Below are 25,008 nucleotides of genomic sequence, written 5' to 3'. Positions count from 1 at the left end.
GGAGGTTTGAAATGGCGGCGGTGCCACTCCGGGCCAGTCGCTACCCTCCCGCCCGCGGCTGAGAGTGGACATGGCCACCAAGCGCCTGGCCAGGTGCGGGACGGAGCGGAGGATCCCTCCCCTTGAGGCCCCTGCGGGGACCGGGGAGGGGGGGTGGTGTCCGGGCGGGCGAGGCCCTGGGGGGGAACCGGTGGTACCGGCGGCGGGTCCGGGGGAGGGCGGCCCCCTCAGCACGGCGGGTGCTGAGGTGGCGCCGCTGCGGTCGGCAGGCGGCTGGGCCTGGCGCGGAGCAGCGGGCGGGCGCGGAGCGGCGGGCGGGCGGCGGCGGCCGGGCAGCGGTTCGGGTACCTCATCGTCCTCGACTTCGAGGCGACCTGCTGGCGGGAGGCGGGGCCGCGCCGCCCCGAGATCGGTGAGTGCTGCGGGCGGGGGGGCACCGGGCAGCAGCGGCCCGGCCGGGCGTTGCCGGGAGCAGGGGGCGGCCGGGGCCTGGCGCTTACGGGCGGCAGCTTTAGACGTTGTGTCTTCATCATCACAGAATGGCTCGGGTTGGGTTCGGGTTGGAAGGGACCTCAAAGACCATCCCGTTCCACCCCCCTGCCCTGGGCAGGGACACCTCCCGCTAGACCAGGCTGCTCAACGCCCCGTCGAGCCTGGCCTTGGACACCTCCAGGGATGGGGCCTCAACAATTTCCCTGGGCAACCTGTGCCAGTGCCTCACCACCCTTAGTGAAAAATTTCTCCTTAATATCTAACCTAAATCTCCCCTCTTTCAGTTTAAAACCATTACCTGTTGTCCTATTGCTCGAGTCCCTCCCCATCTCTCCTGGAGCCCCTTTAGGGACTGGAAGGGGCTCTAAGGTCTCCCCGGAGCCTTCTCTTCTCCAGGCTGAATGGGTTGTTCAGGGTTCAGCTCTCTCAGCCTGTCCCACAGCAGAGGGGCTCCAGCCCTCGGATCACCTCCGTGACCTCCTCTCGCCCCGCTCCAATAAGAAGTTCTATGTCCTCCTTATTACGCTGTGTTCCTTCCACTTCCTGACATTTCAACATCAGTTTAAAGCAAATGGAATAATTTCTGTGAACAGCTTTAACATTTCCGGCTTCATGCTTTGGGGTTGGTTTGTTTGTTTGTTTTTCTCCTTTTGTTTTTGTCACAGTTGAATTTCCAGCAGTCCTGTTAAACACTTCAACAGGAGAGATTGAATGTGAATTCCACACATATGTCCAGCCCCAAGAGCATCCTATTCTCTCTCAATTTTGTACAGAACTAACTGGCATAACACAGGTATAATTGCTATTTAGTATTATTTTGCACCATTATAACTGCCATTCACTATTTTTTTTAAACATGCCTTTAAAGACCTAAAGAAAAACAAATCTCAAATTAATTTCAGCGCATACTAACACATACATACTTCTCGTTCTATTTCATAAAGAATCAGGTTGATGAAGGGGTCCCTCTAAATATTTGTTTATCACAGTTTTTGAAATGGATTCAAAAGATACAAAAGGAGAAGAAAATTATATTCGGTTCAGATATTCCAAGTCATTCTACTTCAGAGGCAAAACCATGCACCTTTGTGACTTGGACAGGTAAATAAAATTTCTGTTTGCTTTTTCTCTGGAATAATGCACACAAAAAATGAACATTTGGTGGTGCTAGTGGGATTGCATCTTCGCTTCTAGGGAGTCAATCCTGTTTTTAGGTATTAAAGATGTGACTGAAAATATGAAATCCACTGAATCCTGTTGTGTTCATTACATCTTTGTCTCCATGATCTGACACGGTTACATTTTCCTGCTTTACATATAGTGAACTGCATCAGCATTCTTAATGTGTCTAAAATGATTTAATAAGGTCTTTGAGCTCTTTACCCATCATGAAGTCATTCTTTACTAACAATAGGTATTCACTTACCCTGATGTCCCATTGCAGCAACGCTAGTGCTTTTCATGTACAAAGACTTCGTTAGCCTGTGTTAATGAAGCCTGTTAGCCTATGCTTCCTACCCAGTAGTACAGGGTGCTACTAGTCAATGTCCCTTTATGTAGAATTTTAAGCCATGTTTATGTAGATTTTAGGCCAGTTCTTTAGTGATGGATTATTTGTGTTTTCCTGTGCAGACTGGGACCTGGGTGTGTGTTTGCACTATGAGTGTAAAAGGAAGCAGCTGCGAAAACCTGACATTTTAAATTCCTGGATTGATCTCAAAGCAACATACAGGGTGAGAAGATCAATAGACTGTGAAACATTTATACCCGTATTACCATCTCAAAGGCAAACTGTATCTGAGGTTACAAGCCAATATTGTATGTTCCAGTGACTAGAGTAACACGTTTGTTTTCTTTCCATGTTGTTATCGCGCAATAACAAATTGCATGCCCTAGAACTGTGTGCATTTTAATAGAAATCTTAATGCTAGGAAAACCTGGTGGTATTGTTAGATACATCAATGATAATCCTAGGACAATTTTTTGAGCTGCTCTTCCTTTCCTGACATCTTTTCCTCTGCTTGCTTCCTAACCTCCCTACTTTTGTGTGCTCTTACTGCTGCCTCACGTTGCTGTGTAGAAAATAGTCATCATCATCTGCTTAGAGGTACTTAAAGGTCTAGCTTGTGAACTGCACTTGGACCAGAAAGTATATTCTGAATAGCATGAATAGGATACTGAAAAAATGAATGTATATTTTATTACACAGTCTACACTGCAACAGAATTCTAATTTGGGGGCTCGCAGCACCTGAGTGTACCTTCCTCTGTGTAGTCAAGGAAACTTTCAAAGGGCGATCCAGGAGTCTACCTGTCCCGACACTTGGAGCTCAGGCTCTGTACCTAGGTAGCAGAATTAGGTCTCTAAAGACAAACAGTGTGAATATTCCCCCTTTCTTGTGATCAAATGAATACTGGGAGTGTGTAGCAATACTTACTTACTTCTCATTTAAAAAGAATTTATACCTATGACAAATATATTAATGCCCATGCCTTTGCAATATGCAACAGTTTGAACACCTCAAGGTATTCTTTATAGTTGTATTCTTCAATGCCGTGCTGTTAAGGCCTTTATCAATGTAAGCCATAAAGTGCAAACGAATGACTCCAGAGCTAAGACAGAATGGATTAGTTTAAGTCTGAGAGAAGGGATTCATGGTTCTTTCCATTCTAATTTGTTACAGGGTAAGTCACCTATGGTCTTAGGCTTATTTATCCTGACTGTAAATGAAGATACCTGACTTGTGCAATTGCCTTGTGAGATTTATTATTCATAAGGTGATATTTCTGAAATGGTTTTCACTTCATTATGAAGAGGTTTTGAAATGTTTTATGTTAAGCACCTGTGTTTTTTTTCCTTAGGCCTTCTACAATAGGAAGCCTAAAGGGCTAAGTGGTGCTTTGCAGGATTTGGGGATAGCTTTTGCAGGACGGGAACATTCTGGTAAGTATGATATGATCATTCTCATTTTAATAGATATATATATATACACACACACACACACATTTGATAAAGCTAAATAGCTACTATTTAGCTTTAGTTAGCTAAACTAAAGCTTGTCTAAATAGTACTACTCTAAATAGTAACTACTGTTTTCAGGTTATGCAATGTTCTGTGCAACAAAAACATCAAAACAAGAAAGGCTAGATGCTTCAAAGATCAGAGAGAGTTTGTTATTTCTAACCCCATGTGTTTATTTCTGAAATCTCTCCTACTGCTATCGAATGCATGTTCAATATTGCTAGGGTGCAATTTCTAATTGCTAAGATGCAAAAGAAAAGAGGCGGAGGCAGGATAAAGAAACTTGATTTTACCTGATAGCTCTGGACAGCATATTAGTCTAAAAGAATACCAGCACAGTATGATTATTTTTTTTTTACATGAGTAATAAAACAGAGCAAGGATTTTAAAAATTGCGGATATATATTCAGCTCTATGGATTGGTCCTTCAGATGTTTCAGCACAGGGAATTTTTTGGAATTTTGTACTTTGCTTCTCTTTTTCAAACTAGGTAACTATGTGTCAGCGTTCTGTGAATCCCTGTCATTTATGTAAGGCTTACATAAATTACATTTTTCCTCTAATAAGAACTAGCCCCAGTAGTAGTTTAAAAAGAAGACATTAATATAACCGTACTTTTGAAGGGTTGGATGATTCTCGGAATACTGCCCATCTTGCTTGGAGGCTGATTTGTGATGGATGTGTGCTGAAGATTACTAAATCTTTGGATGAGGTTAGTAACTACTTCATATCTTTCCTTCTACTTGCTTTAATGATAGAATCATAGAATTGTTAGGGTTGGAAGGGACCTTAAATATCACCTAGTTCCAACCGCCCTGCCATGGGCAGGGACACCTCCCACTTAGATCAGGTTGTTCAAAGCCCCATCCATCCTGGCCTTTGTAGCCTGGAACACAGATGAAAGGTGACCTATTCAAATAATAAACCCAGCATCTTGGCTATTAATTGAACAGAACGTCCCTAGGCTGATATGTTTATTAATTTTGTGCACTGATTCCTAAAACTTCTGGGTATTCACTTTCCAAAATATCCTTTTGTTTATGGACTCCCTAGGCACAGCAGAAGAATAATTCAATTTACAGAACACCGACTATAAACTTCACCGACAGGACTCCACTGGGAAGTAACAGCAGACCTGAAACATCTAGAGATGGAACTTGCAAAACAAACTCTCTGGCTGAGAAAAACCGCAACAGCATTGCTGGAATTAAGATAAATTCCAACGTAGAAACTGAAGAACAACAGACCACTTGCACTGATTCCTCTGCAGATGTCCACATTGTACCCAGCAGCAGCTCAAGGACTGAGATACATGCTCAAGCCCAAAGCTCTTTAACAGCATCCACTGACAGATTTCCTGTTCCTCTTGAGCAGGCGCAGCGATCTCGCAGTGCTGTGTCAACAGGCGTTCAGCAAGGACTGAGCAGTGGGCAACCCCCGCGTACAGCCAGACACAGTCCTCCAGCACCAGGGTCGGGACTAGTGCTCGTCTCCACTACCATCTCCTCAGTTAATATCTCCAACGAGGATATCAGTACTAGTTCTGATTGCTTATCTCTGCTGACTGACTGGGAAGATGTCGCTTTAATACCTGAATCTCAATATGAACAAAATTCAGACTCTGCTCAAGTAAAAGATGAGTCAAGTACAGATATTTTAACAGGGTTTGAAGAGAAAACAATTTCAAAACAATTGGCTGTGGTGAGTTCAGATAATCAAAGTTTGGAGAAAACTGTAGCACCTGTGGAACCCCTGAAATCTATTGTTTACAGAAGTCCTGATACTACTATCTATAATGTAGAAACAGTACAAAGGCAGACTTCAAATTTTTCAGCTTTTAAGTTACCATCTGCAAAGGTAAATGCTATTTCAGCACGATCAGCATTAACTGGAAATTATTCTACTCCTTCAGAGGTTCCTAAAAGAAAGCCAACTAGTCCAAAAATGTTCCCACCAGCAAAAAAATCATCTTTTGCTATATATCATGAGAAAACCGCATCTTTTGATCATTCCTTACCTTTAAGAAGTTCCAATTTGCCCAAAGTGTCTCCCGCCATTTTGAACTCCACAGCCAATTTGAATCAGTCTGTAAGAGCTTTGAAAAATGGAAAACCAACTCCCCCTCTGTGTAACTGCGGTCGAAGGGCTAAAAAACTGTATGTGTCAAATCCTGGTCCAAATCATGGCAAAGCATTTTTTTGTTGTCCTGTTGGGAAGCATGAAGGTAATAAGGTAGGTTGTGGATACTTCAAGTGGGAATATGCGCTTCTAAAACAGAAATCTAATGGTCTTACCCCGAATGCAGATGCTTTGACCTCTCTTGGAACTTACACTAGTCATGTAGGAAATTCTTCCAACAAAAAATATTTCTGTCTTAGACCCTCTATGAGAACTTGAAAATTGATTTGGTTTTTTGTCCGAATCTTAAACTCAGTAAGTTGATCATGCTTAATATAATCAGGACGGTCAAATAATGTCAGATACGTGTTCTGAGAGTGGGACAAAAATGACACTGCTTGGTTCACATAGATAGAAATGGAAATCACTCAAGCATACAAAAATATATCATAAAGTATCTCCTTAATGAAGTGTGAGAGAATAGATAAAACTATTAAGTGCTAAAATTAAAGTATGAGCAGCTGTTGCTACAGATCTTAAATTTCTGCTTTATCATGCATTTTAAATTCTTTACAATCCAGTTCTTAAAGAACATTTTAATGATACAGATTTTATTTATGCTTTTTTACTAGTATACTTGTAATGATTACAACTCACTTCTAAAAATGTATTTAGAAGTTGTCGCACTTAGAAGGGATTCTTGAAGAAATAGTTTTCTCTTAAACTCTTAACTGTTTTTTATCCTTTAAGTAACAATAAAGATAAAAGGCTGGTGACAGTTCATTAAATAGTTTATTTAACACACATCACCTACTGTGCTCTTGACCACATGAGTTTCCCATTTCATTTGTATGTCTCTGCTTTTGTACTATTAGCTACTAGTGTAGCACCTGGGATGGCCAAATGCTGGGGATCAGCTAAGAATTTATTCAAACCTAAACTAAGAAGGACATAGTATAATGTCTTTTACTCTATGTTACTGTGTAAGTCTGCAGTAGCTTACTTTGTAAAAAGTCCTATAAAAAAGTAACAAGTACTTTTAATCCTTTCTCCACTCCTTCTGGCGCAGTTCATTTCTTCTGATCTTCCCACTAACAGTTTTTGGCAACTGTTGGACAAACTCCATCTATTGGGAAAGGGAGGAAATTGCAATATGTAATAAGACACAGTTTACCTAAATTTTTACATTTTATTAACCTCATCAGCACAGGCTTATAAGCCATATAACAGCTAGCACCCACTGCCTTATAGTAGTGAAAATTATTTGGGTATTTGAGCACTCACCTTCCTAGGATACTTGTATGGAGCAGTAACTTTCTTAACATGGTCTTGTAGCTCTTTCATCACTTTTTCTGGATCATGTGAAGCATAGTCAGATGTTAAAACGACGAAGGCTTTCACTACCTAAAGAAGTTATGGCAGCAATGGTTCAAATTGCCAATGAAACAGCATTACACAACAGTAAGATCTGAAACTTTAACCAAACATTTGCTGACAAACTACAGAGTAATGTATAGGGCAGCTACAGAAAGTTTTGCTAAAGTCTGTGGGTGCTCACTATTAATCTGGACTGTGCAGGCAGTTTCTATACATATAACAAAGACAAAAAGCTGTAAGTATTCAAATGCCAGGGAAAGCTTCAAATGGTGCTTTTGTTGTATTGGATTTGGGGCAATTGCCTTGGTCAGTTTTGTCCTGTGGGGGTTCTCCAGTGCCTGATAGAGTAGAAATGCTGACTTAATTTATTTCATTTTAATTTAAAAAAGAAAAACAAATCCCTTGGAAGTTGGGCTTTACCAGTTCTGGTATGCACAAAGCTACTTAAATATGTAAGCTTGTGTAACTTGTTCACCTCTCCTCTGATGGGGTCTGGGCTGCTGACAACTGCCGATTCCACCACTGCAGGATGCTCCACCAGGGCACTTTCTACTTCAAATGGTCCAATACGGTATCTTTAAAAAGGAGGAAAGGGCTTTTAGTTGTATTTGGTAACACATAAACGTAACATCACATCTGAATCATCTATGTTATTCAAGTTTAATGATTTATTGTTAATGATGCTTAAATTACCCAGCAGAATTAATGACATCATCAGCTCTTCCAACAAACCAGAAGTATCCTTCCTCATCCATAATCCCTCTGTCTCCAGTGACGTAAAAGTCCCCACGTATTGTTGCCTCTGTTTTCTCTGGATCATCCTAGGAGGGATTAAATTGCATTTTACATGAAAACTACCCAAAAAATACATGAAATATTGCATTATAACATATTTAGCATCTAAACTATGATGCAGCTAAATATTAAAAAATTTCAGTTTTTTGGACTGATCCATGCTGTGGTCATGTGCATCAGATTCAACTGGGACGTTAATCGTACAGAATTATTAATTCGCCATTACTAAGCTATAAAACTAGATACAAAATTCATAAATTGAAATAAATGTGACAGACTTAAAATTTGAATCTTATTATATTATGCCCCATGGCTTTAGGAACCACTGAAGGTTGCAAAAATATGTAGGCTTATGGAACTCAGAATTTGCTTTTAGGTGATTATCCTTTAATGATTTTTTCCTTTGTATTTCTAGCATCTCCTATTCTGAGACTTATTTTTTTCACAGCATAGTTAATGAGAGCAATTGACAAACATTCTACGGCAAATGCAACTGAGTTCTGCAAGAATTTTTCTAAGCAGTATGCATGGTGCTCCTTCCCTGCATGCTCAGTACTGCTCAGAAGACCTGATTATAGGCTGATACTATCCATAAGATTTAATAAGGTTTCCTGGTGTCAGAACTGAAAGCACTATGCATTTGTTCTACTCATCGTTGGGCTAGAAAATTCTAACCAACATGGAAAAAAATGAAAAATTTTGCTGTGCGTAAAACACTCCATGAAGCTCAAATCTGGAGGGAAGGCATTTGAAGAGTGTCCTGCTCCCCAGGTGGGAGCTCCAGTCCTTAGGCCAAAGAGTATTTTGGGATTAGGGGGGTCTGTCAAACATTTCCCTTTATATTAAGAAAAATAACAATCAAAAGAAAGTGGATTTTAACTTCCTAGGCAGGACAATCTCATCAAACACATAATTGTGTAAGTAGACCAAGCATCTGCAGGAAAAAAAAATGTAAATCCCTCTTTCCTCCCCACAGGTTTTCAGACCAGTAAATGCAAATGAAATGGGGCACCAGATTCCTTGTGACAGATTTAACAGGATATCTGCTTTAACTGTAGAAATATTCTTACAGCATAGCAAGTAAAAAGAAAAGGCGATCTCGTAGGTTTTACTCTGATGGCAATATCTCCTTCTTTTCCAGGAGGCAGAATATTACTGTTTTCATCTATAATCTAAAAACAAACAAAACACATTTTTATTATCTTGGAGCCAAATTAAAAAGCATGAAGTTAAGATTATAGAATCTTGGTGCACATTTAAAATATATAATCAAAGTATTTTTTTTATTGGGAAATGATTTAGAGCAGTAGAGGGGTCTTACTCCGACAACTGAAATATAAGATTATTACCAGCTCCCTGTACTTTGCACTATGTCTTTTATCTGAGGAATGCCAAGTACAATGCAATCATGTAATGAAGTTAATAAGACCCCAGGGAGGATCATAAGTAACGGGGTGAGGAAACGTAAGAACTGAAAGAAATACACTAAAAACCTTAACCCATATTGCAAATTGATCTGGTGCTAGAACCTGCTTCAGCAGCTGTTATCAGCAAGAAACAACATTCACTCCACTCTTCCTTAGCTCAGCAATCGAACTTCTATCATTACCTTAACGTTTGATATCTAACTTTCAGTTAGCAGTGGGTTGTCATCTATGTTGGTGAGGACGGTACAACAGGAAAGTCAATTGCTTATTTTGCACGTTCAGTGTAGGGCAGTAACATGCATTTCTTTACTCTCTCATTCACTGCTGAATGATGGTACAACTCTGTGTTAGAGCTCTCAAACCTCTTTAATGGGAAGTGATTACACAAGAGACAGAGTGACCGACCAGATGTACGATACCTTGACATCATACCCTGGAGACGGCTTTCCCATAGAACCAGGTTTGATTTTCATTCCCTTAAAATTTCCACAGATCAGCACCTGTAACAAGTGTTGTTGGGTTTGGGTTTTTTGTGGGGGTTGTTATTTTTTTCTTTAAATTAGACTATGGCTTGTATATTCAGTCTTTAGCTTAGGTTTAAAATACTCAGCTAATATTATGTATTTCTATGAGAAATACTAATCATCTTCATTATAATCACATATCCAATGATTAAACTTCCAGAAATAAACTACACCCTCAGAATCATGCCCACAGCTCTGAATAACGTTAGCGAGTGCTCTAAAGATAGATTCTAAAGCAGAATTTGGAATGCACTAATGAGGAATATACCCCTTTTGTGTTAGTTCCCAATCCAAAGTCCACAGGCATGAAAAACAGTCCTTGGATTTTGGGTGAAGCTGTTATGATTGTTCTATGACATACAAAACCTACATTTTTCCAGTGTTGCTTATTGCAATTGACTTTCCCCCTAAAAGCCATAACCATGCATAAATGATTTTAATCACTTTTTCTTGGCAACCTGAATTGAATTTATTGCTGTATCTGTAAAGCATACATTTTTACATTTGTAAAGCAGAACATACTGTTTCTGTCTGTCCATAGCCTTCATAAATATCCAGCCCTGTCTGCGCTTTCCATTCTTGCATCACTTCAGGGTTGATTGGCTCCCCAGCACTCACACAGCGCCGCAGGCTCTTGAACATATAGCTTAGTGTGAAAGAGGAAACAAATAATTGGCAGTCATCTATCTATCTGCCATGTCCCACTCACTACTGTATTCCTGTATTGTGGGGTCCTTTCTACGTAAAACAAAAATTTTTACTGAGTCCTATTCATTCCATTTGAACTGTGTAGTGTTAAACAAAAACAAATCTGAAAAAAAATGCAAATAGAAAAAAACCTTCTGTAATGATCAGTGTACTGTTTCTAACACTAGAATCTGAACTGGGGTCTAAACCGAAGAGAAATAAAAAAGTTCAACCCTAATGACGATAAAGACTCACAGACGAGTTAAATGAGGCCAAACAGTATTTCATATATTACACTGAGATGTGCTGACACACACATTTCTTATAGTATTGGAGGAACAAGCGGAAAAACAAAAGGGGGGGAATGTGATTATAAAAGCACTTCTGAAGATACATTAATCATGATATCCTGGGTATCCTATTACATCCCCAGCTTAACTGCTTCTCAAAGTGTTATGCAAGTTCACTGTAATTTGTGAAACCTGAGATGGTTAAGCTATCCCTAAATCTTTATTCTGATTTTGTTCCTCATACTTAAAATTCAAAATGTTGAGAAATACATGAGTGGTGTTAATGTTATGCCGTTTTTAAATTTGGAATAAAATCAAGGTAACATGAGCATTTGGTCTACTGTTTTGATCAAATACGCTAACAAGGACACTCTTGCTTCTGCTTACCTGGACAGTTTATGTTGCACAAACATTCGATAGGCAGTTGGTGGAGAACAGAAGACGGTTATGGGAAATCTTGACAGACTCTAGAGAATATAGAGTAAAAAAAAGTAAATGTTGCCAATATACCGAAACCTGTCAGGTCTCATCTTCATTGTAAGAGATAATGTAACGATCTCTGCATCCAGCTTATGAAACACACGAACAAAACATTAAGTGTCCTAAAAGCAGTTAGCGATGTACTTGCCAACTCCAACACACAGCAGTTACATTTAATTAGTTTCTTTTTCAAAACGGAATGTACATCATTTTACAATTAGTTCCACACAGCAAAGTTTTTTGCTCTTGAAAGCTTTACAGTTTCTCTTGCAGAATTTCTTCATAATTGCAGTTTAAGTAGAAAACAAGTGAAACCATAAGGCTACTTTTTTAGATGCTCTGTAGGTGTACAACTGACAGTGTTCTTCAACATATCCTAATATTAACTAGCAATTTCCAACCATCTCATTAACATGGATATGCTGATAAAGTCACTCCATTTAAAATGAAACATGGTAGTCTTTTTTCAAATGATGAAGAGTTATGTGTGGAGGATGTAGGAGAATATAATGTTGGTGTCTTTTGCTAAAGAAATTCAACCTCGTTGCCTCTTCACTCCTTAAGTTTGAATTACATGGTGCAGGCAACTGAAATTCTCATTCATGTGTTATTGTCACTTATTTTAATAACAAAACCAAAGCGTTCCACAAATTCCAGAACAATTTCTTGTGTACTTCACTTTTAGGCCAACAATGTTTGCAGGTTTGTGCAGTCAAATCCAGAGCAGATTATATGATTAAACTCTTTGGATCTCAAACATGCTCTTGTTTTGGGGTTTTGGGAGATTTTATACTCACTACTTAACTAATCAGTTGGTCACCACCTGGTGAAAGTCATAACTCTGCTGCGTGCTGCCCCCATGCAGCACCAGGGGGAAGGAAAACGGGCAAGAAGACCAGCCCGAGAGAACAGTGCTGTTTGTTGCTGGGCTCTCCTCACTTACCTCAAAGACAACGCTTGGGTTGAACTGTGGCATTTTATGTACAAATACACATGCCCCTTGAATCCATGACGAAAAAATGCTGCTCCAAGCTGCTTTTGCCCAGCCCGTGTCTGATGTATTCCAAAATATATCTGAGGAAGTCAAGTCCAGCCAGTACCTGGTAACACAAGGTCCACAGTCTCTATTTGGCAGGGACAAGGCAAATATTAAAATGTGCCAGTGAAGCAAACCCATCACTGACTGCCTTGGGTAAATGGCAACTAAAAAAGGCTGAATTTCCAAGCAGGAGTAAGTCACAGCATAGTGAGGATGTCATTGGGATAGGTTGATGTTGCATTTTTCTACGGGAAAATTTATACTGATGGACAAGCTAACGCCACTTCAGAACATGATGTTGTATGAATATGTATGAGATTGCCGGGGTTTTGTTGAACTCATTTTTAGGGACGAGGAATTTTTTTTGTTCACTCCTGGTTTGGTATTTTCTGATTTGTTATTCTTTACCTATTAGAGTGAAGTGCACTGCCATATCAATTTTATAAACAACATTGCCTTAGAAATTTAAATTTTCTGAACTATCAGCGTTTTGTTCCTGCAGAAACTGTGTACAATCCAGACACACATGAATTCAGAAGCCTAACCAACCCATGATTTTTCCCCTTTTATGGTACAGACTTCATTTACCAAAAGCTAAAGAAAATGTTAAAAAGAAGTTAGTGACTACATGACTGCTACATTCTCTATACACCAAGGCAGCGGACTCAAACTGCCTTGTTTTATAAAAAAAAGGCACCATTTTTTTGGGATGTAAAACAACTGCTCTTGTTTAAACTATTGAAACAAAAGCTTCCAGTAAAATTCTTGTGTTTCTCTTTCTTCTCCTATGTGACCAGCTGCAGAAATATGTCTGATTTAAAGCGATACCTGTACCTTCCACTTACTGTGAGGCCAATACCATAGCTGCTGTGGGAATGTTCAGCCATTTTTGGAGATCCTGTAGTTCCACTGGTAAAATAGATGGCCATTGGATCTTGACACTTTGTGGTCACACACTGGTGATCAGAAGGAGCATTTCTTAAAATAAGCAAAACAATGAATAAAGTGATTGGAAAGTATGACTTGCGCATTTTTTAAAATATTTAACCAAAATAACTGTAGCAATCGGAAGTGCCATAAACATTGGTATTTTTCCACTGTGCAGTCTGGAAAGGGTGAAAATATATTGGTGTGTGCCAACATTTCCTATTCAAAACAAACCACTGTGCTTTTCTTTCATTATTGCTGAGGTGCTTTCACGGCGGTATTTACTCACTTCAGGAGATCTTTAAAGTTCAGCCATCCTTCTCTGTGGCCCTGTGACACAAGCAGCTTGAATTTCAGAGACTGGCATTCAGCCCCAACTGAGTCTACAGCTGGTGCCACAGAATCATCAGTGATGATACACTTTGCTTTGGATTTCTGTAGTCGATGAAGAATGTCCTTTGCTGTCAATTGCTGTGTGCCAGGAATCAGGACAGTTCCTAAAGGGAAGGAAGAGGAATGGAAAAACAGTCTCAATGTTTAAGAATAACGCTTGTACCTACAAGCAGAATTCAGCTTACTTTGTTCTTTTGAGTGGGACAGGGAGGGCTGTACTAAAAGAGGACTTGGCCCTACATTTGTAAATATGCCAATTTCTTTGATGGATTAAATGCTATGTGAGGATTAGCACACATTAGCAAATACTATAATGATCATGGGACAGTAAAAGAATCAACAGACTAACTTTTCTTGTTCTGAAAACATTGTCCCTGGAACATGCCATCCCTCTGGACTTGACTTCTTTTCTGGTAGACATAGCCATTGTCTCACAAGGTATACTGCTAGTGTTTGTGAGGTACACCCAGACATTCTAGGTCGTAAATACGAGGAATCCCCAAGTATTTAACAGATCCCACAGGGAACGTGTAAAACATGTCGTTAGTGTGGGCTAATTTCACTGCAAGTTAGCAAGGGGGTGCATTTGTGATGTGTCATGAGTGCTGGAAAGAGGAGAATGACAGAGGCACATGGGCTCACAGGGTTTTCTTAACAGCTAGAGCATGCGCAAAAGTCCGAAAAGCACCACAAAGGAAAAACTTGGCATAAAGAGTGGTTTTGACCAGCACGGCAATAGTTTATCCTTATTAGCATGTTGGTAGTTTTGAGTGCATTAAATAGCAAGGATTGGTTTAAGTCACAATTTCTGTACCTATATACCATTTCTGTGCTTTTACTAACCTGTTCTCATGCAAGCCACATTCACCAGCCACCACTCTGGGATCCGGGGCAGAATCAGAATAACTCTGTCTCCCTGTTGCAGACTGCAGGCATCAGAGAGTACATTTGCCACTTTCCTGGACAGCACTCCCAGCTCCTCAAAGCTCCACCTCACCTCTTCTCCGGCACCATCTACCCACCATAATGCGGGGTTTTTAGACTTTTTTCCCTCCTATAGAACAACAGGGTACAGTACAAATGCTTCATTTTAGAAACACATTGCATTTACCTTAACTCTGAGGAAGAAAAGCATTCATCACTTATTCAGTGCTGGAGAAACCTGGGGATGCAACAGAAATTTGCTACCAACTTCAAAAGAGGCAGAGGACTCTCCCTTAAAAAAACAGCCTATAAGTGTCATTTAGGAAATTAAATTTGTATTCCTTTCCTGAGTTCTTCACCTTACACTCTGAAGAGGTTTACAGTAATCAGCACAGAAAAAGAAAAATCTTTTTGGTTCGGGTCACACCAACAAAGCAGCTGATGAATGTGTGTACCTCTGGGTTGTGCCCCAGAGTCTCCTGAGCCATCACAGCTCATTTGCAACTTAATCTGGAATTGGGCCTGTCTAGTACTTCTGAAAATTACATCAAAGTTTCAAAAGCATAGGCCGACACAGCATGACCTTTAATCAATGTCTCACTTAACTGATGTGTGAAGTGATTTAAAATGTATGTATACAATGTGTTTTAAAGGGGGACAATGCTTTTAGCAGTAGCACTATAGTAAGTCACCTCCTGAGCAAAGAATTCACTAGGGTAGCAATAATATGACACCTTATTATCTATTTGAAGGTACAATAACACTAAGGTTCATTTTCAGGAGAGCAGATTTTATCTGTGCACTTCAGAGGGCAAAACCTCTTCTCCAGAGGCTGTTCCTTGCTTCATTTAAAGCCTGCCCAAACTGGTTTTACCTGCAAAAGGAACAATTGTGTCAGGCAGTTAATACCTCTCCTTTGTTCTTGCTGCCAGGCTGGACGTAACCGCATTTAACTCTTCATCATGAACAGCCTGAGCCTGCAAAATCAGTCCTACAACCGTAGAGACCAGACCTGTGTAGTAAGAAAACTGATAGACCTATACTCCATGGTTTTTTTTCTACATTCGCTTTCCTTGTGTAGAGCTCGTGTCTGGTTTGGGGTTCCAAGTTGTTCAGTTTTGTAGATTCCAAGTCCCCGAATACAAAAGATTTCACATTTGGGATAGGCGGGTGAAGTTTGACATTACACTGTATTTATTATTGACTTTATAGGCAGCCAATGAAGCACATAAAAGTCAAGTGATTTCCCCGGCATATCTAGGTAGGGTGCATGTCACAGCTGATGGGGGAATTGATGCAAGGTTTAGAGCGGTTCAGTTCACAGTCTAATTTATGAGGCACCTATTTACTCACACTCAGTCTCACTGGAGTTACTGATTAAAGGAAAGAACAACTTGGACTTGTGGACAGGACAGCACGTGGTTTAAGGGATCTACATGTTCATGAGATGATCACCAGATTATAATCAGAACATAACCCCAGTGTCTTGGTCATTGGATTTGTCAGATACTCGGCATTAACGACCAGCATTAAATACTTCGTCGTCTGAGAAGTCAAGTAATTGTTACCTTTTCCACTTCAGTCCATCTGTCCAGCACATCTCTTGCAAAGTTGAAGTATTCTGGCACCTCTGGTCTGTACTGGTGTTGTATGGCTTCATAACTCAGAGAGGCATGAACTGGGTAGCACGGGCTGCAAAGTTGGAGAGATCTTCTCAGGGGAGCCCGCAGGGACATAGCGCTTGGGATCTTCAGTGAAAAATGCACAGCAGCAAGAGCCATAGTAGTCTCTTCAAGGTTATTTCTTACTGATTATCTCTCCTAGAAATGCCAGATACAAACCTGGTATTAGCCATGCGGTTTCAGAACAGCTTTTACTACTACACACAGTGGAATACGGTGGAACAACAATCCCAACAGTTAACTGGAGTAACTGCTGAGGACAGCTCCAGTTCAGCCATTATCCAGCCCCTGCTCTCCACTGACCATCATGCAGCTGAGATCCCAATCCTGCATTCAACCAGCAGCACTCAGCCCTGTCACTGTGGCAGCTTTCTATAATTCACATTCCTGTCCTTCCCACAAGCCCCGCTAATCTTGTAGATCACATTTCAGTTGCCTTATACAGCAGAGAGGCATTGACCGCTACCCAAGCACTTCAACTCTGACTTCTGTAAATGAAACGTCTGCTACTGACTGACAATACAGAAGTACCAGCGTAGACCAAGACACTGCACAGATAATCCAGCAACCATGCATTAATTACTGGGTGACAACGGCATCACTTGGTACAAAGATATTTTCAGTTTTTCTAGTTTACAAGCACTAGGGATATATTATTTGCCAGGAATTAAATAAATGTAGCAAAGCCCTGAGAATATACTAAATATACTAAACATTGATGTTTTAAACATAATTTTGGTGTGTGGTCAGCAAAAAGCGTCACTTTATGAGACAGGGTAAAAGACTCCCTGAAAAAGGATCCAAAATGCAAAGCTTTACTTCTCAAAGGGAGTCAACTTAGCAGGAAGTCTGACAACTCTGAAGTAATTATTTTCATGCATTGTCAACTGTCTTTTATTTGCAAAATAATATAAACACTGCTAGTTCCTTATGGAATTAATAACTATCCAGCCATAAAAATAATGTGATTTTAGTTTTTCAGTGAAGCAAACAGATGTTTTTTGGATTTGTAACATTCAGTCTGTGTATGACAAACACTGGAGAGAAACCCAGCCAAATGAAGGACTAGAGGGTCAGGGAGAAGAGGGAATGTGGACAGACAAGAGGCAAATCAGTACTGATCCAGTGCCAGAAAATGTCCTGACCAGCAGCTTGCAGGGGTAGGTGGAAGTTACCTTGTCAAAAGGCTGTCAATCCCAACTTAATGCCTCTCTGCCTTGCACTGAAGAGGAGCCCTCTAAGTGCTGGGATGTGTCACAGCTTTGAACTCCTTATGCAGATCTCAGACTCCGGCCACGTGCCCACTTTTGCACTGTTATTATGTCCGGTGACCGACTCCTGTGTTCCTTACATGTACTTTGGACTCACACAAGGGTCAACCAAGTCCAGCACAGTGAGAACTGCTGATAGGTTTCTGCAGAGCTCAGTGGAGGTAGAACGTGAGAGTCCCAAATCTCTGTTTCCTTCTCCTCCCCTCCACCAGCCTGTGTAAGAACACTGTTGTCAGGCCTTGCTACAGCCAAATCACATCTGTTACACTCTGGGGCAACACAGGAGCAACAGCCTTATGATTGGCTTTGCAACTACACTGCTCAGCAGGTAGGTTGGGGCTCCCCAGGTAACCACAGCAGTTCAGCCATGACAACAGTGAGCACTGATTCCTGGGATGCTGCAGCTGGTGCCCGGAACACCTTTGTTAATACCTGGTGACTTGTGAGGTTTTGTAAGGGCTCTGCCTCATGTTCAGAGAGCACAGAGCTATGTGGTGCTCCAGCACTGCTGCCTCCGCTGCTCCGCTCCTATAGGAGAGGCAGGAGGGAATGTATGCCATCCCCTCTGCCATCCAGGCCTTAGCCCAGCATCACTGTGGCCACGGTTGTGGCACTGGTGCGTGCCCCTCCTTCAGCCTCTCCTGCAAGAGGGAGCTAGAGACAGCCATAGCTTAAATTGGGGCATCAAGATTCATGAGAGTTTGCCTGCCAGAGCCCTAAATCGCTCCTGCTGTATCTCCATCCTCAAACCGTGGCTCTGAGGTCAGCAGAGCGATTGCTAACACCCAACGATGTCTTTGGAGCAGAACAGTCCTGTGGGTGGGGATCAATGGGGGTGATGTTGCGGTCTCTCCTGGCACTTTTGCAAGAACTCTTTCCTGGGGTTCTGCCCACGTGTTTGTAAACCGCACACTCAAAGGAGATGTTAACCAGCTCCCCGAAACATTCGCTGCAGCAGAAAGAAACTGATTCAAAACAGATTCCCCCAAACAACAAAGCTGCTCTCTGGCTAGCAAAAGGGAGACCTACAATCCGTCTGCAGTAGTGACATCTTAAACAGCTCTCTGAAATGCATATGACACAATCCTCCCAGAGGAACAGCCTTAAAGGGCTTCCCTACCCAGAAGATCACATCACGAACACTAAGAGAAAATGACAGCAATGACTTGTGATAGGAGTCAGCAAGTGTGCCAGGAATATGTAGGCAAGGTTTCCAGTTTAGGAGGAATACCATAACTTTCACAGTGACCTAACCTATAACCTATTCTTTTGGTAGGACATATAGCTAATTTCCAGAGCACCGATGGGTATTTCCAGGTCCCCCAGCACTTTTCACCACAGAAGTATCCTAGCTATGTTCTGAGTGGTTAAACTGTAGTTCCTCTGCACTGCTCACAGCTCCCTGTAGAAATTCTTCCTCGTGTTTCAAACATGTCCTGACATGCCCAGCTCCAGACACTATCACTATAATTCACCAGAACTTTGAGTCTTTCAGACAACCTCAGCCCTTCAAAGTTTTAGGGACTTTTAATTTATGTGTGGTCAATAATCCCACTGATGTCTAACAATTGCTGTAGAATCGTACGAGCTTCAAAGGCTTTGCAGTAACAGAGCTTCAGATAAGACCTAAAGACCACCTCCTGTTACAGTTGTAACCAATAAATACTTCCACTAATTCACGAAGTTTCCTTTTTTTCCTACTTTAGCCCAATTGGATTCTCTGGATGTAAATAACATGACAGTCCTGTACGATATCATATTATCATATGGATATTCATATCGCATTGGATAGTGAGGGCTCCTTAGCTATCTCTTCTACCTGCTTTCACAAAATGTTGAGAAACTTAATTTCCCCCCCTTGAGTTACTGCAGGGAGGGGAGGCTCTTAAGGACAGGGATGCACAGAGTCATCTTCCTTTAGAAACTATACTATGGACATTTTTTCTGTCAACACATGTTCTCTAGTATCTTAGGCCTAAATTTACCTGTATAAAGAGCTTCTGTTTCAGCTGGTCCCGCTACACCATGACACCTCCAGCTCTCTAGGAAGCTGGGGAAGCAGCCGAAGCCTGTCTCTCCCTCGCAGGGGGTTTGGGCCAGCGTTCGACACCCCACCGTGGAGCAGGACTGGGGTCTGCTGCTCCCCGCGCTTCAGCAAGCAGCCCTCCTCTCCTCTCCTTTCCTCTCCGCGGCCCACCGTTTCTCTCAGTGCTGGAATCATTAACACAAACCCAGACTTTAATCCTGGAACTGGAGTTCAGGGGAAGAGAAAGCATCAAGGGCTACGAGTGACTGAGTTTGGCCACAGCTGAGCGCGCTGAGTCCAGAGTACTCTGCCTGGGGCAACACTCAACCTCCCCCCTGTAAACTCTGAAGCGAATTGTAATTTTCAAGGGTGGGTTTTGGTTTTTTTTTTACCTCCAAGGGCACGGCACTGCCTACACCACCACCGGCTGTGAGAGGAGCCTAGAAGCCGGCTGCGGGCCTCACTGGGGATCCCACCTGGTGCCGGGGCCCGGCTTCCCCGGAGCAGCACGGCAGCTCCTCGTGCCCGGCGGGAGGTGTCGGTATCGGTGTCCCGTACCCGCCGCCTCCCTCAGCGCTCCCCGGCGGGGCTGTGAGGGGCGGCCGCCGCTCGCCGCCGGGCCGCGGGGGGGCGCTGTTCCCCGGCGGGCGGGCGCTAGGGCCGCGCGCGGCTGACGCCATCGCGGCGGCGGCAGCGGGTGTCGGTCGATGGCCGCGGCGGAGCCAGCGGCGCGGAAGCGGCGGCCCAAGGGGCACTTCGCGGCGGCGGCGGGGCGGGCCAAGCGGCCCCGCGGCGGCGGGGGGCGGCAGCTGGAGGCCGGCATGCGGGGCATCCTCATCACCTGCAACATGAACGAGCGCAAGTGCGTGGGGGAGGCCTACAGTCTCCTCGGCGAGTACGGGGACTTGCTCTACGGGCCCGAGCAGGTGCGTGGGGGAGGCGCGGCCGGTCGCTCGGTGCCGGGCAGGAGCGCGGCCCGCTGAAGGCGGGGAGCGCGGCCCCGTGCGGTGTTGGCCGCCCCGCTCAGCTTCTGCCCCCCGCAGGCTGGCAGCGCTAACGGTGGCGGGGCGGGGGGAGCCGCGCCGTGAGTCTGCTTCTCCATTTCCGTGTGTGAAAAAAACCTGCCTGTGTTCACCACGCTCGCGAAAACGTGCAGCCTGGAGAAGAGGAGGCTCCTCGGAGACCTTATAAGGGGCTTCCAGTACCCAAAGGGGGCCTACAGGAAAGGTGGGGAGGGACTCTTTATCAGGGAGTGGAGTGATAGGATGAGGGATGACAGTTTTAAACTGAAAGAGCAGAGATTTAGGTTAGATATTAGGAAAAAATTCTTTATCGTGACGGTGGTGAGACACGGGAACAAGCTGCCCAGAGAAATTGTGGATACCCCATCCCTGGAGGTGTTCAAGGCCAGGCTGGACCGGGCTTTGAGCAGCCTGGTCTGGTGGGAGGTGTCCCTGCCCAGGGCAGGGGGGTGGGACTGGATGGTCTTTAGGGTCCCTTCCAACCCAAACCATTCTGTGATTCTACAAAAATGCTGGTTTATATAAGCAAATTCCAGTGCAGCCCCACAGGTTGGCTGGAGAAAAGGCCCTTGCCCATCACCTCCAGGCCCTGGGTGTGGTGGTGCCATGCTGCTGGGTGTTAAGCTGTGGGCACTGTTACTTGGTACCCACCAAACAAGAGACGTGCCTTGTGTGAAGTTTTCAGATCACGAGGAGCGGCTGTCTGGAAGCGAGAGGGAGGAGGATGAGGATGACGTGGAGGCTGCTTTGAAGAAGGAGGTTGGCCAGATCCGTGCCTCAACGGAGCAGAAGCTGCGGCGGTTCCAGTCAGTGGAGAGTGGTGCCAACAACGTCGTCTTCATCAGAACCCGTGGCATAGGTGGGACATCAATCAATGCTGCGTAATGCTGTGGGAATAAACTACTACGAACTGTGTTAGTAACAGGCCACAGAGCATGACTTCCAAGAAACTCATGTATACCAAACAAATGCAGTGCTTCCCCTTCCCTTTGGCATTGCCACTGAATTTTGTCATTAGCGGAGTTGCTGAAGGTAGAGGAGTCTGCTTTGACCAAATAATCTTTGATTATCTGGTTTTGGTATAGTAAAACAACTCTTTACAGAAACATATTTGAGGCTGACAGCAGTGGAGCCAAGCATGCATTTCCCCATTTTATTATTTAGAAGGGGGGAAGAAGGGAGAAAGTGCCTTCAATTTGTTTCTCATACCTAGTTGTTTTTCTTGTAGAACCTGAGAACCTGGTGCACCATATATTAAAGGATATGCATACCACTAAAAAGAAGAAAACAAGAGTCATTCTGCGCATGCTACCCATTTCTGGAACTTGCAAGGCTTTTATGGAGGATATGAAAAAATATGCAGAAACGTTTTTTGAGCCTTGGTTTAAAGCCCCTAATAAGGGTACTTTTCAGATAGTTTACAAAGCTCGTAATAACAGTCATATGAGTAGGGAAGAAGTAATTAAGGAATTGGCAGGTATGTATGGATTTTCCACAAAACCGAGAACAAGTATATAGGCAGCCCAAAACTGCATGCATAGGTCAGATTTAAAAGTGGTCTTAATGGGCATACATAGTTGTCGCTTACTCTAAGACTTAAAAAAGCTTGACAACAATATTCCTTGTTGGTGTTGATGTCTTAAGAGACAACAAGCAGAAGAGAGTACAGGGTTGAATATAATCTGGAGTGTCAGTTACATGTGCTTTGAAATGGCTGCTATCAGGCTTTCTCTGTGGATGCTATATTGAAATAATGTGTTACTATTTCAATTGAATATATGACTCAAAGTAGCTCCACCTTACTCGAGTATTTTGTTTCTTGGTAATGGCAGTAGGATAGTTTTTCAGTTACTTCAGTCCTACTGCTGGTATATTCTAGGAGTCTTGTCCTGATCTGCTATTTCAAGCCATTAAAAAAATTAGTAATTGGTTACAACTAAGGGGGTTGTTGCCTTCTCTCTCTTTAACTTTTATCCTTTCAGTAGGGCATGCTTATGCTCTGAAACAGTTTTTCCATCATCTTTTAAACTACATTTTGTTTTACAGGAATTGTGGGCAGCCTCAATCCAGAAAACAAAGTCGATCTTAATAACCCACAATATACAATTGTGGTGGAAATAATAAAAAACGTCTGTTGCTTGAGTGTGGTGAGAGACTATGTTCTGTTCAGAAAATACAATCTACAGGAGGTGGTGAAGAGCAACAAAGAAGACATACAACAAACCCCATCAAATCTGACAGAAGAACAGAACTCAAAGGTAGTAAAACCAGAAACCGAGGAGGAGGAGATGAGCTCAAAAGAAGTAAAACAAGAGAACAAGAATCAAGGTGAAATAGAAGCTGAGACCAAGGGGAATGATGTGCTGACAGTGTAGAAAATGCAATAGAAAGGAAAGATAAACACAATTGAAACCTATTAAAAAAAAGCTGCCCTAGAGTTCTGAAAGGGCGTTTTAAAGAGGAGAGTGGGTTTTGTTTTGAAATCTTATTTTTAAAATCCACATGTGTAAGAATTTTAATGCTCGTTTCAGGTGGAGCTGACATTACAGCAGATATAAGAGTGCTCAACAGCGCCTCACCACTGTGGTGAAGCTTGCTGTCATTCTTCTACGGTTTTGTTCTGCATTGCCTTTACCTAGGACAAAAAGCAGGAGTGTGGGCATGCATGTGTAAATGTGGCTATCCTGACATATATTGACTCTCCCTTGTTATACCTGATGGCTACAGAAATCAAAAGGTAGTGCAAAATCAGCTCTATCAGGAAGTATTCACAGAAGTGAGAGATCTGAAACAGACAGTTGCTTGCAGAGGGTTTTTAAGGAAGTGATCCCAACAACTGCTGTGACTGCAGAAGTCAGATACATTTTTCGGTGTGAACAACAGAATGAGCTAAACCCGATCATTTCCTGTATGATGGAGGGGTTTACATATATATATATATATGCACACACATACACATTGCTTTACAAGGATATGCTAAGTCTTTAAAGTGAATGGAAAGAATTGCTATGGTCAAAATACTTGAATAGTGTGAGACAATTTAGAGTAATAGATTTGACTGTTCTAGAACAGAAGTACAGTGCAGGCATTGCAGATGGTTTTAGCAAAAACTACATGTGTGTTTACATTAGCTGTATATACAGCAGTTACTGGTTTATAGGAAACGCTGTAGTCACTGACCAGAATCCTTTTGAATAATTTCCTGCGAATAGCCTTTTGCTGCTCTTTCCAAAGACTTTATCCTTGGGGGGTTTTATGAAGTCTTTTTTTGTTTTTATTTTTTTCTTAGGTTTCAAAATTTGAATTTAAATACTGCTTGGAAACTTCTTATGAAAGAAGCTCTCCATTATACCGTACTGGATAAGGGGAATTAAGTTTAATTTTTGTTAGTTTTAGCTTTACAGTATTAATTTTGTTTCAGATTGAAAGTAATGTTAGTGAGACTTTCTGTTGCCGGTTTGTTACAGAAACTCTTTTGGTATCACAGCGATTTTTAAAAACCAACAAAACCAGTGCAGCTATAACCTGCTTTCCAGTAGGGTTTTGAGTATGCTTCCTGAACAACTGTGTAGCTTTAGTATTTCATTTTTAGCATAAAAACCTGTGGGTTGCTAACGGGAAAAGACTCATCTTGAAGAACACCACTTGTTACTTGTCTTGATTTAATGAAAAGGCTGTGTTCAAGTCTCTCAACAGTGTTTAATTTATATTTTCCTCTTCTCTCAAAATTGTTTTAGAAGTTGGAAAATTAAGACGACTTTTTTCCCCAGTCCTGTCTCCCTTACCACCCATTTATTAAAACTCTGCTTTTCTTACCTCCATCAGTGTTTTCTTTAAATTTTAAAGCTTTTTCTGTGTGCATTAAAACCAGTAATGTCTAGGTCACACATAGGAAAGAACCATTTGAGACCAGACACAAAGGCCAACAGTGAATGTTTATTGGTGGCTGATACCAGCGATCAGGATTCAGGACAGCCTGCTTGTCTTACTAAGGACAAAGATAGACTCATGGATAGTTCGTGGGGGTTTTCTTGTTTGGGTTGTTTTTTTTTCCTTCTCTCACTCATTTGTGTGTCTACAGGATCTACAGTTCTTCAGAAGAAACTGCTGAAAAGCTACCATCCATTTGTCAAGCCCATGCCTGACATTTAGATGCTGCCTACACTGCAGTCTTAAAGATGTCTGCATTCTTTTACTTCTCATTTCTCATAATTTGCACTTACTGAACATTCATTGTCAACACATTAATCCCTAAATCTTGAGGCTTTCAAGATTCATATAAGCAGGGTGCTTAATTTGGATGCATGCAATATTTATGGTCATTTCTGGGAACTTCATTACATGCTGTCATGATTTCCTTATTAATAAGCCTCTTGTGAGTTAAAATATCTGGTCTCAAAGAATGAACACACTGCTCCTTCACCTGGTAGTCACTTACTTCTACTTGTAGAGTAATTCTGAAAAGCGTTAGGTGGCTGGAAGATGTGTTTGCATATGCCGTGCTAGGTAGGCT

General features: G+C 42.2%; 3 protein-coding genes across 7 annotated transcripts; 2 read left to right on the top strand and 1 right to left on the bottom strand.

Annotated features, from left to right (window-relative positions):
- Positions 1-70: 70 nt before the first annotated feature.
- Positions 71-6,137, top strand: ERI2 (ERI1 exoribonuclease family member 2). The gene is made up of 8 exons (XM_063345132.1): positions 71-93; positions 270-559; positions 1,086-1,285; positions 1,437-1,593; positions 2,125-2,225; positions 3,354-3,435; positions 4,137-4,225; positions 4,567-6,137. Exons 1-8 carry the CDS (start codon positions 71-73, stop codon positions 5,908-5,910), a joined length of 2,286 nt encoding a protein of 761 aa, XP_063201202.1. The 3' UTR covers positions 5,911-6,137.
- ACSM3 (acyl-CoA synthetase medium chain family member 3) lies at positions 5,581-21,245 on the bottom strand. 5 transcript variants are annotated; one of them, XM_063343094.1, is made up of 15 exons: positions 19,433-19,778; positions 16,063-16,314; positions 14,414-14,624; positions 13,467-13,674; positions 13,085-13,228; positions 12,155-12,311; positions 11,119-11,198; positions 10,277-10,400; positions 9,650-9,730; positions 8,874-8,975; positions 7,702-7,829; positions 7,484-7,583; positions 6,916-7,035; positions 6,635-6,757; positions 5,581-5,719 (listed from the first exon to the last, which is right to left on the bottom strand). In XM_063343094.1, the coding sequence occupies exons 2-14, from the start codon at positions 16,273-16,275 to the stop codon at positions 6,671-6,673; spliced, it is 1,755 nt and encodes a 584-aa protein (XP_063199164.1). In that variant the 5' UTR covers positions 16,276-16,314; positions 19,433-19,778; the 3' UTR covers positions 5,581-5,719; positions 6,635-6,670. The 5 variants fall into 5 exon arrangements, with proteins under 5 accessions (XP_063199164.1, XP_063199165.1, XP_063199162.1 ...); XM_063343092.1 differs by lacking the exon at positions 5,581-5,719 and adding an exon at positions 21,147-21,245 and having other exon boundaries at positions 6,424-6,757; positions 19,433-19,658; XM_063343091.1 differs by lacking the exon at positions 5,581-5,719 and adding an exon at positions 19,866-19,990 and having other exon boundaries at positions 6,424-6,757; positions 19,433-19,658.
- On the top strand, positions 20,121-24,708 carry THUMPD1 (THUMP domain containing 1). The gene is made up of 5 exons (XM_063343096.1): positions 20,121-20,399; positions 21,174-21,354; positions 21,724-21,972; positions 22,542-22,823; positions 24,577-24,708. The coding sequence occupies exons 1-5, from the start codon at positions 20,181-20,183 to the stop codon at positions 24,645-24,647; spliced, it is 1,002 nt and encodes a 333-aa protein (XP_063199166.1). The 5' UTR covers positions 20,121-20,180; the 3' UTR covers positions 24,648-24,708.
- Positions 24,709-25,008: the final 300 nt, after the last annotated feature.

The sequence above is a fragment of the Chroicocephalus ridibundus genome, chromosome 8 (genome assembly GCF_963924245.1).
Source record: "Chroicocephalus ridibundus chromosome 8, bChrRid1.1, whole genome shotgun sequence".
NCBI lineage: Eukaryota > Metazoa > Chordata > Aves > Charadriiformes > Laridae > Chroicocephalus > Chroicocephalus ridibundus.
The sequence above is the reverse complement of the archived record's forward strand: the minus strand, read 5'-3'. Positions and strand labels throughout refer to the sequence as shown.